This window comes from Octodon degus, unplaced genomic scaffold (assembly GCF_000260255.1).
Source record: "Octodon degus isolate 3935 unplaced genomic scaffold, OctDeg1.0 scaffold00075, whole genome shotgun sequence".
In the NCBI taxonomy this organism is placed as follows: domain Eukaryota; kingdom Metazoa; phylum Chordata; class Mammalia; order Rodentia; family Octodontidae; genus Octodon; species Octodon degus.
Window position 1 is genome coordinate 1,627,064 of NW_004524651.1, and position 12,360 is coordinate 1,639,423.

Consider the following 12,360-nt stretch of genomic DNA (forward strand, 5'->3'; position numbering starts at 1 on the left):
GGAAAAAATAGCGCTATCTTAGGTTGTACAGTTTCCTTCTAGGTAGCATTTTTAAAATCTCAGAACAATGGATCATACTCCACCCAGCTCTTGTCTCTGGATGGCAGTGCTGTCAGTCAGTCATACAGGGAAACCCAGGGCCCACCCCAGTGCCTGCCCTGCCTGCCATGCCCACGCCATCTGCAGACACGGCCCACCAGGCCCAGGTCTCTGCCGGTCCGCCTCCTTCTCCTATCACCACCACCACGGTCTGAGTTGCCAGCATCTGTTGCTGGACCCTGCAGGGGCTCTCTGGTCTCCTCCCAGCCCTCCTCAAGCACCGTCTGCAGAACTCGGCTGCAGCCTCCCTGGGGACCCATGGCTGCCCACCGCCATGGCCCGCATCAGCATCCAGCAGGTCCAGGGCACCTCTCCTACAGTCTTCCATCCATCTTGGGCTTATTCCTGAGTCTCACTTGGCCTTGAGCCCCAGGGTGGCTGGCCCTAGCCATCTCCTCCCAACCCGCATCTCAGGAGGCTCTGGGGGAGGGGACATAAGGCTCCCAATGTCTCCCTGCACCTGCATCTCTCTGTGCTTCTGCTCTACACAGCCATCAGCAGGACATTAACAGGGAAGCCACACACACTGCTCCCTGGTGGCAGCGGAGCACTGAGCCACTTCTAAGAGAGCAAGAGCTCTTGGTGGTTGGTCGGTGTCACCCCCCTCTGGCCACAGCTCCCGTGGCTGCCAGCCTTCCTCCTCCTACCCACCTGCCAAGCCCACAGCACCCGGCGCCTCACATAGCTTCCCGCTTCCTTTCTGGACCATGCCATCTAACACACCCTCCCGGTCACACTCCAGCCCGACTCTCCCAGCTCCCTCCAGCGTGTCTTCCTTGGAGGTGTGTGCTTGCCTTTTTCCTGCCAGTCTCCCATGGCAGAAGCTGAGATGCCTGGTGACAGGGCCTCCTCCCCGGGGACCCCCATACCCACACACCCACACACCCAGGCCTTGGCAGGAGGCAGAAAGCTTTCAACAAATCTATTTGAATGCTTGAAAAAGTGTGAAGACCTTAAAATAGATAAAAATAGAAAACACTTCAGGAGGACAGAGACGCAGGAACACCAGACGGAGGACGTCGGGAAGGCTGGAGGATGATGGGAAGGCTACAGTGCACAGAACGCACGGGAACTGAGTCTAGGCATCCACAGACGGCGTGGCCAGGGACGGAGAAAGGGCTGCGGAGGCTCCTGGGAGCCCAGCCCACCTTGTGCTAGAATAAGGGCTTTGAAGTCAAATGAAAACAGCTCATCAGAAAAGCTCCAGGCAGGCGCCTGCCCATTAGCTCAGTTGTTTCAGTGCCTGCTTAAGCAAAAGCACTAAGGCTCGGGACACTGTGGTTCGATCCCCAGATCCACATGCTTTTCCAGGCCTGCCCTTCAGGCATCCTGAGCCAGAAAAACAAAAAACAAACAAACAAAAAAACCTTCAGCAAAGCTCCAGGCACTGTTCACATCTTTCAAAAGGTACAGTACAGCTCCAGCCCTTGGGCCTTTGTCTAAGAAGGGGCTATTACCAAACTGAACTAGAGACTTGTACCTCAACCCGACCCAGGGCTGTTCCAACAGACTGGGCTGCCCTGGGCACACAGCACCAGGTTTGCAGCCCGAATTGCCTTCCTAGCAAGTTCCCAGAGCTGTTGGGCTAGAGCATATCCTGAGATGCTCCACAACCATGAAGAAACACTGGAAGAGCCTGAAGTGTCTGGCTGAAAGGTTAGGGATTTAGCCCCCAAGGCCAGCCTAAGGCCTGCTCTGGTGAGATCTGGGATGTCATCCAAAGGCTTGAGCCCCCGCCTGGCACCTTCAGGAGGTGATGTGACCTTTTGGAGGTCTTTGCCTCCTGAGGGTCTTCCTTCCTTGCTTCTTCCAGGGCTAGTGGTGCCAGGCTCCTGGGCATGCTCTGGGTGTGAGCCTGTCACTCCAGTCCCCATCCCTGTCATCTGTTCTCTGTTTTGTGTACTTGCGTGGCTGAGCAGGAGTATACCAGGCATTGAACTTAAGAACACCCTAATCCACTACAACCTTGACCTAACAAATGGCATCCACCGAGACCTTATGTCATATCCTGAGTTTCCAAGTGGACATATGGACATATGCTGGGAAGGGGACACTAGTCAGTACACACAAGAGCAAAACTAGGTGCTTCAAAACAGGTCACCTCAGACTCCAGGGCTATAGGCAATAATGCAACTGCATGGAGGGCCTGCCCTGAACCCGTTGGTTCCTGAGTGGCCACAGTAAACAAGTGTGTGTCACCTCATGAAGGGTCACAGTCCCGACCTGCAAGGTCCCTCCTTAACCTGGGATTCCACCTCCTGCTTCTCATCCATTTCCCTGCATTAGGGAGAAATTCCCAGGGTGTCCCCAAGTGTCCTGAGGCTCTTTCCTAAATTCTGTACATATAAAAGAGTATATATTCCTTACAGCAGAACATGTTGGAGGTGCAAAAGTCCACTTTTCTTAAAAGGACAACTATAATGCTAAGTTAAAACGAAAGTGTTCTTACAATTTCCCCTACATCGCCTGCCTAGGCTTCCAAAACCCCAGCTCTGTGTCACCAGTCCCAGTTTGAAAGCCCCCGGCTCCCTTCCATTGACCTATGCTAGAAAAAATGATGACACGAAACTGTGACAGGACACCCAACCCCCAAAGGCCACTGCCAGGGCTGCCACCTGCTCTTGGCTTCTGCCCTCTAGGAGCCCTCCTTCCCTGCTGGAGCAGACATCAGGCTCCACGCATCTCAGGAAGGCGGAGCTCCACCCGACACAGACGCCTGCGCAGACTTGGCACTGACACCGAGGCTGACCTGATGCCAAATGGGCGGGCTGCGGCAGGGAGCCCTGGACCTCTTTACCCTGTTGAACCCCATGCATGGGGAGGGAAAACGGGGCACAAGGCAAGGTTGAGCCATCTGTGCGGCTTTCAACTCTGTCACCACCACAGTGCCCTGTGGGTCCCCCCTCTGCAGCCTCATCCCCCCTGCACAGACCACAGAATGAGGGCCCTGGCTTCCACAAAGGGAGGGCACAAAGGTTCGCCTCCCTGAGTTGCCTTTGGAAGTAACATTCCCTCCTTGGATGCCAGTGCAAGCAATGGGGAACTCCTGGCCACAGGAGGGGGCGAGGCAGGCTGTCGCTCTTTACCTCAGCACCAATTGCTCGAAAAGCCCAGAGACAACTGTGGGAATCCATCGCATCGGCTCCATCCCATGGTGGACGCTGTCAGGACCGCGGCACACAGGGCGAGATCCACGCCTGACGGAGGGGCCTGGCTTCCTCCTGAACTCTGACTTTCCTGCTAAGCAGGAGACTAAATGCAGCCGCCTAATCACCCGGAGCATGGTCGTGTCAGCTGCCCACGATCCTAGTGGCCGTGTCCGACTTCTGGAGTGCTTCTCGACGGCGGTGCAGGCACAGCCAGCTGGGTACAGTTAATGTAGCAGCCCCAATTTCACAGTTTGGTCTGAGCCTGTGCGAGGTGCTTTGTGTTGCGTTCTTGCTTTAACACCTGCAACAGGCAAGCAGCTCCAAAACGAAGACACTGGGCCCGGAGGACAGGACCTACCCACTGGGCCCTCCATGACAGAGCTGCCCACATCTGTCCTTCATTGTGCTGAGGGAGAGGACGCACAGCCAGGTCAGAGACAGGAGCCGAAGCCCCACTCCTCAGGGAGCAGAGGACCCCACACTTCCTGGCACAGAGCTGCTGTTCTTGGAAAACTGTCCCCCACGGCCCAGCCCAGGTCCCGCCAGCCTGCCCTGGGGTAGTCACAAGATCAGCATCCTGCCCCACGGGAGGGGACAGCCCAGTGGACAGCACAGTGTTTCTTTGTGTCTTAACACACTGACCTGGACTGACCGCTGTCCTACAGTCCAAAATCAAGGGGTCACTCAGCTTCTTGCTCCTTTAAAGTTGACAAATACACACAGATCGGGGCAGGGGGAGAATACATCTTTGAAGTACTTAGTAGGAGCCTTTGTTTTTCTTAAGTGACTCAGCTATGGTGCAGTTTTTGCTTGTTTTTAAACCCTTGGCCTCAAGTTGGAAACTGCAGATTTCAAAACTCGAGCTCTGCCTCAGCAGCCACTTTCTAATTGATACAATGCCGCTGCTTTTTGGGGTTTTGGTGGGGGTGGTCCTGGTGGTTTAGTTTGGTTTTGTGAGACACAGTCTTCCCCATGTAGCTCAGGCTGGCCTCAAATTCAGTATCCAGGCTTGGGGATGCCCTTGCATAGATGCTTCTGCCTCAGCCTCTTAAGAGAGCTGGGATTACAGACATGAACCACCACACCCAGTTCCCACTGACTTTTTGAAAAATGTCAATGGAAACATGTAAAGGAAAGCATTTTGTAAGCTATAAAGCACTGGACAAGGAGGCAGAACTGAGAGTATTACCCGCTGGTGGTCCTAGAGGGGTAACCAAGGCCCAATTACCTCTGTGTGCAATCTCCTCCCCACCCCAAGGCAAACAGCTCCCCAGAACCAGCTCTCGGGGCAGCTCAGCCCCCTGCCCCCAACTGCCAATCTCTGTCCAGCAGCTAAAACTTGTATTTTGTCTCCCATCCTCCTTCTTATCAAAGTAGACATTTTGCTTCATAAATAATTGGGCCAATGAGGAAAGGGCTTTAAAATAAAATCAATGCTAGGCACTCAGAAACTTTGGCATTCTCAAACACTGCGCTAGTCACTTGTTGAACACCTTTTATTTATTTAACATGAATTTAAGTACATAGTGTCCTTTAACACGGGGCCAAAACAGGTTCCCGATGTTCTAGGTCCTAGAGCTTCCCTGTCTGCACATCCTGCCTACGAGCTTCTGTCTCTGTGACTCAGTGTGCGGCAATAAACCCAAGCCACATGGAGGGTAACCTTGTTAAATAGAAACTCGTGTGCAATTATCCAAACTACTAATACAAACAAAGAAGAGGGAGCCCAGAAACTACCTAATTTTATGTTCTTGGAGTCTTTTAAAAGCCTAACAAAAATAAAAATACACCATTGCAGTTTGTAAATGAAGTAATAGTTAATGATTTTATGATTCCTGTACATAATGCTAAGCATCTGCTTCAGCTCCTCTATCTGAAACGTTTGGCTTTACATTGTACACAAGTGGAAACTGGAAGAGTACAGCTACCTGGGGGTTTGAGGTAGGACAATGAATGGTAATGGTCATGTGGAAAATTCACATCATTATGTTAAGTAACAGATTCTTTTTCTTTTTCTTTTTTTTAACAGGGTTTTGCTAAGTAGCCCAGGATGGCCTTGGGCTCTTGGCGGTCTTCCTGCCTCAGCTTCCCAACTGCTGGAAGCATGGGCATGTGCCATTATGCTTAGCTGTGTAGATTTTTTTTTAATTTATCTATTTTACAGGGTCTCACTACGTAGCTCCCACTTGTAGTGATCCTCCTGTTTTCAGCCTCCCCAGCACTGGGATTACAGGCATTAGCCACCATGCCTAGACTCGGTGGCCAGCTCAGTGCACTTAGGGGCAGGGCCAGTGCAGCATGTGGTACCAGGGATTGAGCCCCAGTCCCTGTACTTGCCTAAGCAGATGCTTAGTCCACTGAGCTATCTCGCCAGCCTCAGCCTCATCAGCTCCGACATGGGTACAAATCCCACTTCTGGGACTCAGAGCAGACCAAAGGGACAGAGCACAGCACATCACCTCCTTCCCTGGGCAGGGGAGCAGCAGCCTGGCTGAGTGTGCAACTCACACAAGCGGGCTGTTCCTACAGGCAGATGAGGAGGACGCTGAGGGGCTGAGGAAGGTGGGGGGACACCAAAGACTGGGAAAATGAATTGCATGGGAAGGTGCAGGTGGCAGAACAGTGACCAGGACAAGTGGGAGCCGGAGGGCAAGGGTGTGCTAAGACAAGAAGGGCTCTGCTCCTCCTCTCAGCACCTGACTTCTCCTGCAGCAGGGGGTGGTGCTCAGTGATATGTGTGCAAGATGGGGCCTGGGTCACCACTGAGCCTCAGGGAAGTGGCTGGAGAACATGCAGACAGTGGGGCATACAGCTCCCTCTGGTCACCCAGGGAAGGGCTGCTGGCAAAGGTCAATGGGGGCCCTCTGAAGGCCCAGCCCATTCTGGCACTGTGTGGCAGCGCCCTGAGTGCCAGGCAAGGCTATATGCTCTTCCTGGGCCGAGCAGGGAACAGGCGGTCTCTGTCGCAACTGCAAGTTCTGTCCCTTAGGCATAAAGATGGCCAAGGACAACACACTCATGAATGGGTGGGAATTTCCAAGAAAGTGCCCATCCTGTTGTCCATGCAAAGAGCCAGTTTGCTGCCCCTGCACTGGGGACAAGGGTGATCCTGAAAAGACACACAGAGCCTTTATTCCCATCTCAGGGTAAGGACTCAGTCAGGGCCCGGGGTACAGCCACTAGTGCCAGCCTGTGCACCAACCGGCCGAGAGGACGTGAACACATGGCCACACAGCCAGGCAGGGCCTCGCCACCATGGTCAGGAGCTCTATTCTCCCAGCCCAGCCTCTGGTGGCTCTGTGGGGGTCCTGTAAGGAGTGCGCAGACAGTGCCCTGTGCGGTCACTGAGGGCTACTGTGGCCCCCAAGCAGGAGAAGGCTTGGCACTCAGGAAGTTGGTGTAAGCTCAAACCTCGGGCCCACCCCTGTGGCTTCAGACTCCGCACCCTGCTCGGGCTGAGGGAACAAGGCCTGCAACTGAACACATCTGGGCTTGCAAACGGGGTGAGGGGTGACACACGAGACTGTCTTGGATTGTTAGAAATATGAACGCTCGGTCCCCATGAAGTGCTGAGAACGCCAACTACATGCTTGTCAATAAAAAGTGTTCTAGGTGCCGGGGAAAAGGAGGCTGGGAAGTGTACCTCCTGAAGGGGTTCAAGACACCAAACTCCCCTCTCAGCAAACACTAGTCACTGTGCTACATCGCCGGCCTACTCCCGCCGCACCAGTGGAATCAGGACTGTGTTTTTATGCCCAGGTCTCCCAGGACTGGCACAGCGCTGCCTCACAATTGATACTCCAGTTCATAGGGTGCAGAATAAGTAACGTAAGGCCTAACACGTTAGTCCAGCACCTCCTCCAGAACCCCTTTACCTGGCAGATAAAACCCCTGCCTACTGCGTGACCCCAGACTCCTCCTGCTCCTTAGTGTGCTTTGGGGCTGAAGTCAATGTTTGCAGAAGTGCTTTCTGAACTCCAGGTGCTTCAGCCATGGAGGTTACTGCAGGTCATCTCCTCCCTAGCAGTGGGGTGTTGACTGCCACCTCCCTGGGCTCCCAAGTTCAGTCCAGCAGGGACCCTACCCCACTGAGGAGTAGAAGGGGAGTCCCCTCATTCATTCATTCAAGTTCTGCCAACCAGTGCCTCAAGACAAAAAATGGCACTTTGCATCTGATTCCGCAGTTAAATTGTCCACACAGCCCCAAGCTAAATGTGGCCCCGACAGCAGGTGGGGCTCAGACACAGGCTGGGAAGGTGCCGGCTCTCTTGATTCAACCTTAAACTCCACAAGGACGTGGGCCAGCCCTGAGGTATCAAGCCCTTGTCCCCACACATCAGTCACCCGGTCTCCACTGCCACCTGCCCTGGCTCTGCCCACTCACAGCTCTCCAAAGAGGGCAACTCCAGGTTCCAGGCGCTTCGGGGGCAGCTGCTGGGCAGGTGGGCACCACTGTGGGGTGGCTCCCCAGTCTCCCCACAGAGCCAGGTCACCCAGGGGCTCCGGCCCTTGCTGGGTCCTCACAGCACTCAGCAAGCTCCCTAATTATGGTGCCTCCTGAGCTCACCAAGTCCTGGGGCTCATGACCCTAGGACCACGGATGTCTCTGTCACTGGCAAGGGCCATGAGCTGCAGGCCCTCAGCCCGCCGCAGGGCGCAGACCACCTGTGTCTGGGAAAAGCGACTGCAGAGCCTGGCCTGGTGTAGGACCAAAGCTTTGGCTTCCAACAATGCACACTGCTGGAAAAACGGCTCAAGATGAACAGTAAACAGACGAGGCCAAAGTCGCCAAGCCTGTGCTGACCACATGAAGGGAGGACAGCCACCTCCCTACTCTGCATCTCCCTTTCTGGCTGCTTCACACCTCAGTGTAAAGACACCAAGGTAATAATCTACAGTTGGAGCCTGGTTTCGACCCCAAGGGTCAGCATCAAGGGGTGGGTGGAAGCCCCAAGTGGGGCTACTGGGCATGGCCGAGGGACCACAAGCAATTACATAGCAACTGCAAGCTTGTTTCCACAGCCTGAGCAAGTCCTCCCTCCCTCTGCAAGGTGCAGCCTGTGTGCTTGCAGGGTGCTGGGAGAAAAGGAGACTGTGCCACCCCAGGGATGCCCAGGTGGACTGTGTGTGGTGGTGCACGCCTAATCCCAACACTCGGGAGGCTGAGGCAGGATCACCCTGAGTTTGGGGCCAGCCTGAGCAATACAGCAAGGCTCTGTCTCAAAAAAGATGGGGGTGAGGGGAATTTCTAAGTTATCCCGGGAAGCCCAGAAACAATGAGTAGGGCTCACACTCAAGTCAGCCTCCAGGAAGAAAGTGCAGGGGACACTGAATGGACCACAGGCACAGGCCAAACCTCCCCTGAACAAACAGGCTGACAGCCGCTGTGGTGGCCCTAGTGTCTGAACCTGGCACTTGCGGCTCTCTGCACCACATATCCTCCTTCCACAAGGCTGATGCAAACTCAGATGCTCGAAAAGCCAAATGCCATAACCTACAGAGCTTCCTCACTCTGGGAGCCCTCCCAGCAGGTGAACGCTCGCCTGAGCCTACCCACTCCACCACTTCTGGGCTGGACCTCTGCTGCAGGATGAAGCAAATGAAGTAAAAGCAGTTTAAGATACAGCTTTAAAGGTGAGCTCCAAGTCACTGCTAAGGAGCTCCTAATAGGGTTCTCAGCCCCAGTGGGCAGGAAGCTGAACAACCCCTATGGCTTCCCACCTCTGACCTACATACACCAATGCCAGTTTTCCTGGGGCTGCATGGAGGATCTGCAGGATCAGTTCTAGGTGCCCTGGGTACCCCAACTGAAGACAACCTGGGGGTCCCAAACAATGAGGAGGGAATGACAGGAAGGGTAAGGAGCCTCCTGAATTTCAGGCACACATTTAGAGTTACCAGCTCAAAACTTATCTATGGGCCTAGGAGATCCAAGACACCAGCCTTAGATGTCAATGACAATGACCCCCAGTCCTATCCTGGCCCAACTGGCTCCACTAACACATGTCCCCTGGAGTAGCTTGCTGCTTTGAGGCAATGACTCAACCTCTCTGAGCCCATGATCTCCTCACCTGTAAGAGCCTTCACCCAGCCAGGCCAGGGTCCAGAGCTGCGTCATCACTGCCTGGACACGCGGGGCTGAGCACATCCGCGCGCTCTGCACTGTTTCACAGTTTAGCAATTCCTTGTGATTCGTCTCACAGGAGTTGGGATGGACGTAACCAAAAATGGAATGGTTTCAAAATTTTAGGTCATGAAATTCCAATCTTCACGTTCTCCAAACAAACTCAATGCAGGAAATTTCAAAGTCATAAACAAATAATAAAATAAAATAAAGAAGGGCTGGCCAGACAGCTCAGCAGACTAAAGCACCTGCTTTGGCAGAGCACAGTGGCTGGGGTTCAATCCCTGGCCTGCTGTGCCAGCCCAGACCCTCAGGCACACTGAGATAGCCATTGAGACTGAGTGTGGTAATGCCTGCCTGTAATCCCAGAACTTGGGAGGCTAAAAACAGGAGAATCACCACGAGTCCAACCGACAGAGTGAAACCATGCACACCCTGTAGAACCTGTCCTAAATTCTTAAAAAAATAAAATTAAGGAAGCAGATTTCAGATTCACTGCAACATGACTTCCCCACCTTAATCTGTATAGAAATCACCTGAAGATTTCATTAAAACACAGGTTTGGCCACAAGCAGGGAAGTGTGAGCAAGAGAGACTGTGTATTTCTAAGAGCTTCCTGAGAGGCTGAGGGTCTGGGCAACCTTCTGGAACAGCAAAATTGTACAGAATCCCGTAAATAGCCAGAAATCAACCCAAGAAGAGGCCAATTTGATGCACAAAAGCTAGAGGACTCTGGGAAGCAGTGTGCACCACGCAGGCAGTGGGTACCTGGAAAAAGACTAATGAGACAGGATAGCGGGCTTGCCTGGGCCCAGTGTGTGGACTCCACACTCTCCACCACCCAGCAGCTGATGTTCCCTGCAGCACACCTCAGACAAAGGTCTGAGAAGCAGCACAACAAAGGACGCCAAAGCATTCCAGGGTGTCTCAACTTGGCCACCACTGCTGGGCTGGCTGACCTGTCTTCAAAGACCTTTCTAAAATCAGTTTTATTTCCCCCTGTTCATACCTCCAAACTGACGCTGTTACTGTTGACAACTGTCATTAAAAATTGCTCAGGAGTAGTACAAGGGAGTGTGACTGTCAGGGAAGGGTATGTTTACAGTAGGAAGGGAGGGAATCGAGGAAACCTCCCTCCAGGCTCTGAGCAGCAGGATTAAAGTTAAATTTTGGATGTTCTTTGGCTCATAAGCACTAACACACAAGATCCTCCACAGCCCCTGAAATGAATTTCTTGGAGCAAGTCTGCGAGGTAATCCTGTCTCCAGCTGCTGTCTACCAGGCCAGGCCTGACTTAGAATAACACACATGTTTGTTACAGTTCCTGTCATGCCCGTCTGCTGGGCTCACGCTCCAGTCATTCCAAGCCAGGCTGTGATGTCAAGCGCTTCAGGAGCCGCCCCAAACTGCTGAGTGTGCACGCCCAGCCCCGCTAATGGGGAGAAGCATGCTCAGGCAAGAAATGCCACAGCAGGACTGCCACCTGCGCTGCCGGGGCCCATAACTCATCCGTGCAATCACCAGGCCTCTGCCCTGCTCCACACCCTGGCCCAGGTGAGCCTATGGGTGCTCCTTACCAGCACAGTCCTGACCTCATCCACTCGTCTGGAAGAGCAAAGCTCTGCATGAGCCGGGTCTGGCCATCTGACTAACGGAGGACTTGGGTTTTTCACAGGCCACCTTGTTTCTTGGACCACAGCAAGCCTGGCCTCATGGGAGCACTATGTGAGGGGACAACAAAGAACACTCTTCCTGTCCCTCTCTTTCCCCCAGAGTGGGAAAGGCCTATCCCAAAAAGGGAAACTGAGGTTGCAGCCCACCCAAGGTAACGCACAGAGGTGGAGTCCACGCTGTCACTGACCTCCCCAGGGATCTCCTTATGAACTTCTTATGAATGTTTGCCTGCATTTCCTGCCTGCTCCCCACTCTGGCTGGCCCCCAACCTCAGTCCCACTACCCACAGACACCTAACACCAAATGCCCCCTAAACATCTGGCCACGCGCCCGGCTACTTCCTGATTAAGCAGATGTCCACCACTTCAGCCTGTGCCAGGACACCGAACACCTGCGCACAACTTGAGCAGGCAAGTACACGCTTTTATCCAACGCCAGCAAATTCACCTCCGAACTGGGGGAATTGGTCAAGATTTCCCTTCCCGTCCTCCGCTCCCGGGGCCTGGTTCAAGGAGACACAACAATAATTTCCCTTCATAGTTAAGAGGAAAGCGCGCTTCCCCGAGCTGCACAACCCCGAACTTCTCCAGGGACTCAAGTGGGTCTGCTCCCAGCACCGGCTCCATCCCCACCCACAACTCCCTGCCGCCGAGGAGCACGTCTATGGGTCTGGACCGGGTTTCGGGAAGTTTGTGATCGCTCCTTGCTCTGGGAGGGTTGGTTAAAGTGCTCCTGCAATTACCAGCTCCGGGCAGAGCACAGGTGCAGCGCTCCCAGTCTAGGGTCCTGTACAAACACATGTGATTACACTCTCTCTCACGACCCTTCCTCTTTCGCGTGTCCTTGTGTGGTTCGGGATCCGGTCCCGGACCGCAAGAACATCTGGCGCGCGGGGGTGGGGGGACCAGCACGTCCTCCAAACACCAGCCGGCTGGGGTCCTAGGCAGGGGCGCGGGGAGGAAGGTGGCAGCGCGCGCAGGACACTCACCGGGACCTCTGCAGCTGCTCCAAGGCGCCAGCACCGCCGCCCGGGCCCGGCTGCTCCAGGGAGGTCTGCCTGGAGAAGGCGATGGGCAGGATCCCCTGAGTGAACGAGTTGAGGCGGCCCCGACTGCCGCTAGAGCTGCCGGGGGTCCCGGAGCCCAGAAAGGCGGCCGCCGGCACCTGCACGCCAGCGAAGGCGTCGTCCTCCTCCAGCTCCTCCTGCCCCGGCCCCTCGGGCGGCTGCAGCTGGACGCAGGCGGTGGGGGGCGCGGGCCGGGGCGGCAGCGACAGCTCCCCCGACGCGCGGGGCAGCAGCCAGGGCTGCGGGGC

At 54.6% G+C, this 12,360-nt stretch overlaps 1 protein-coding gene across 1 annotated transcript in view; it reads right to left on the minus strand.

Moving 5' to 3' along the window:
- Cables1 (Cdk5 and Abl enzyme substrate 1) overlaps positions 1-12,360 on the minus strand; it is a 91,706-nt gene that overhangs the window by 78,348 nt on the left and 998 nt on the right. Inside the window, exon 2 of the mRNA XM_023720395.1 lies at positions 12,035-12,357. Within this exon, the coding sequence (XP_023576163.1) occupies positions 12,035-12,357 (323 nt within the window). The remainder of the gene's footprint in view (positions 1-12,034; positions 12,358-12,360) is intronic.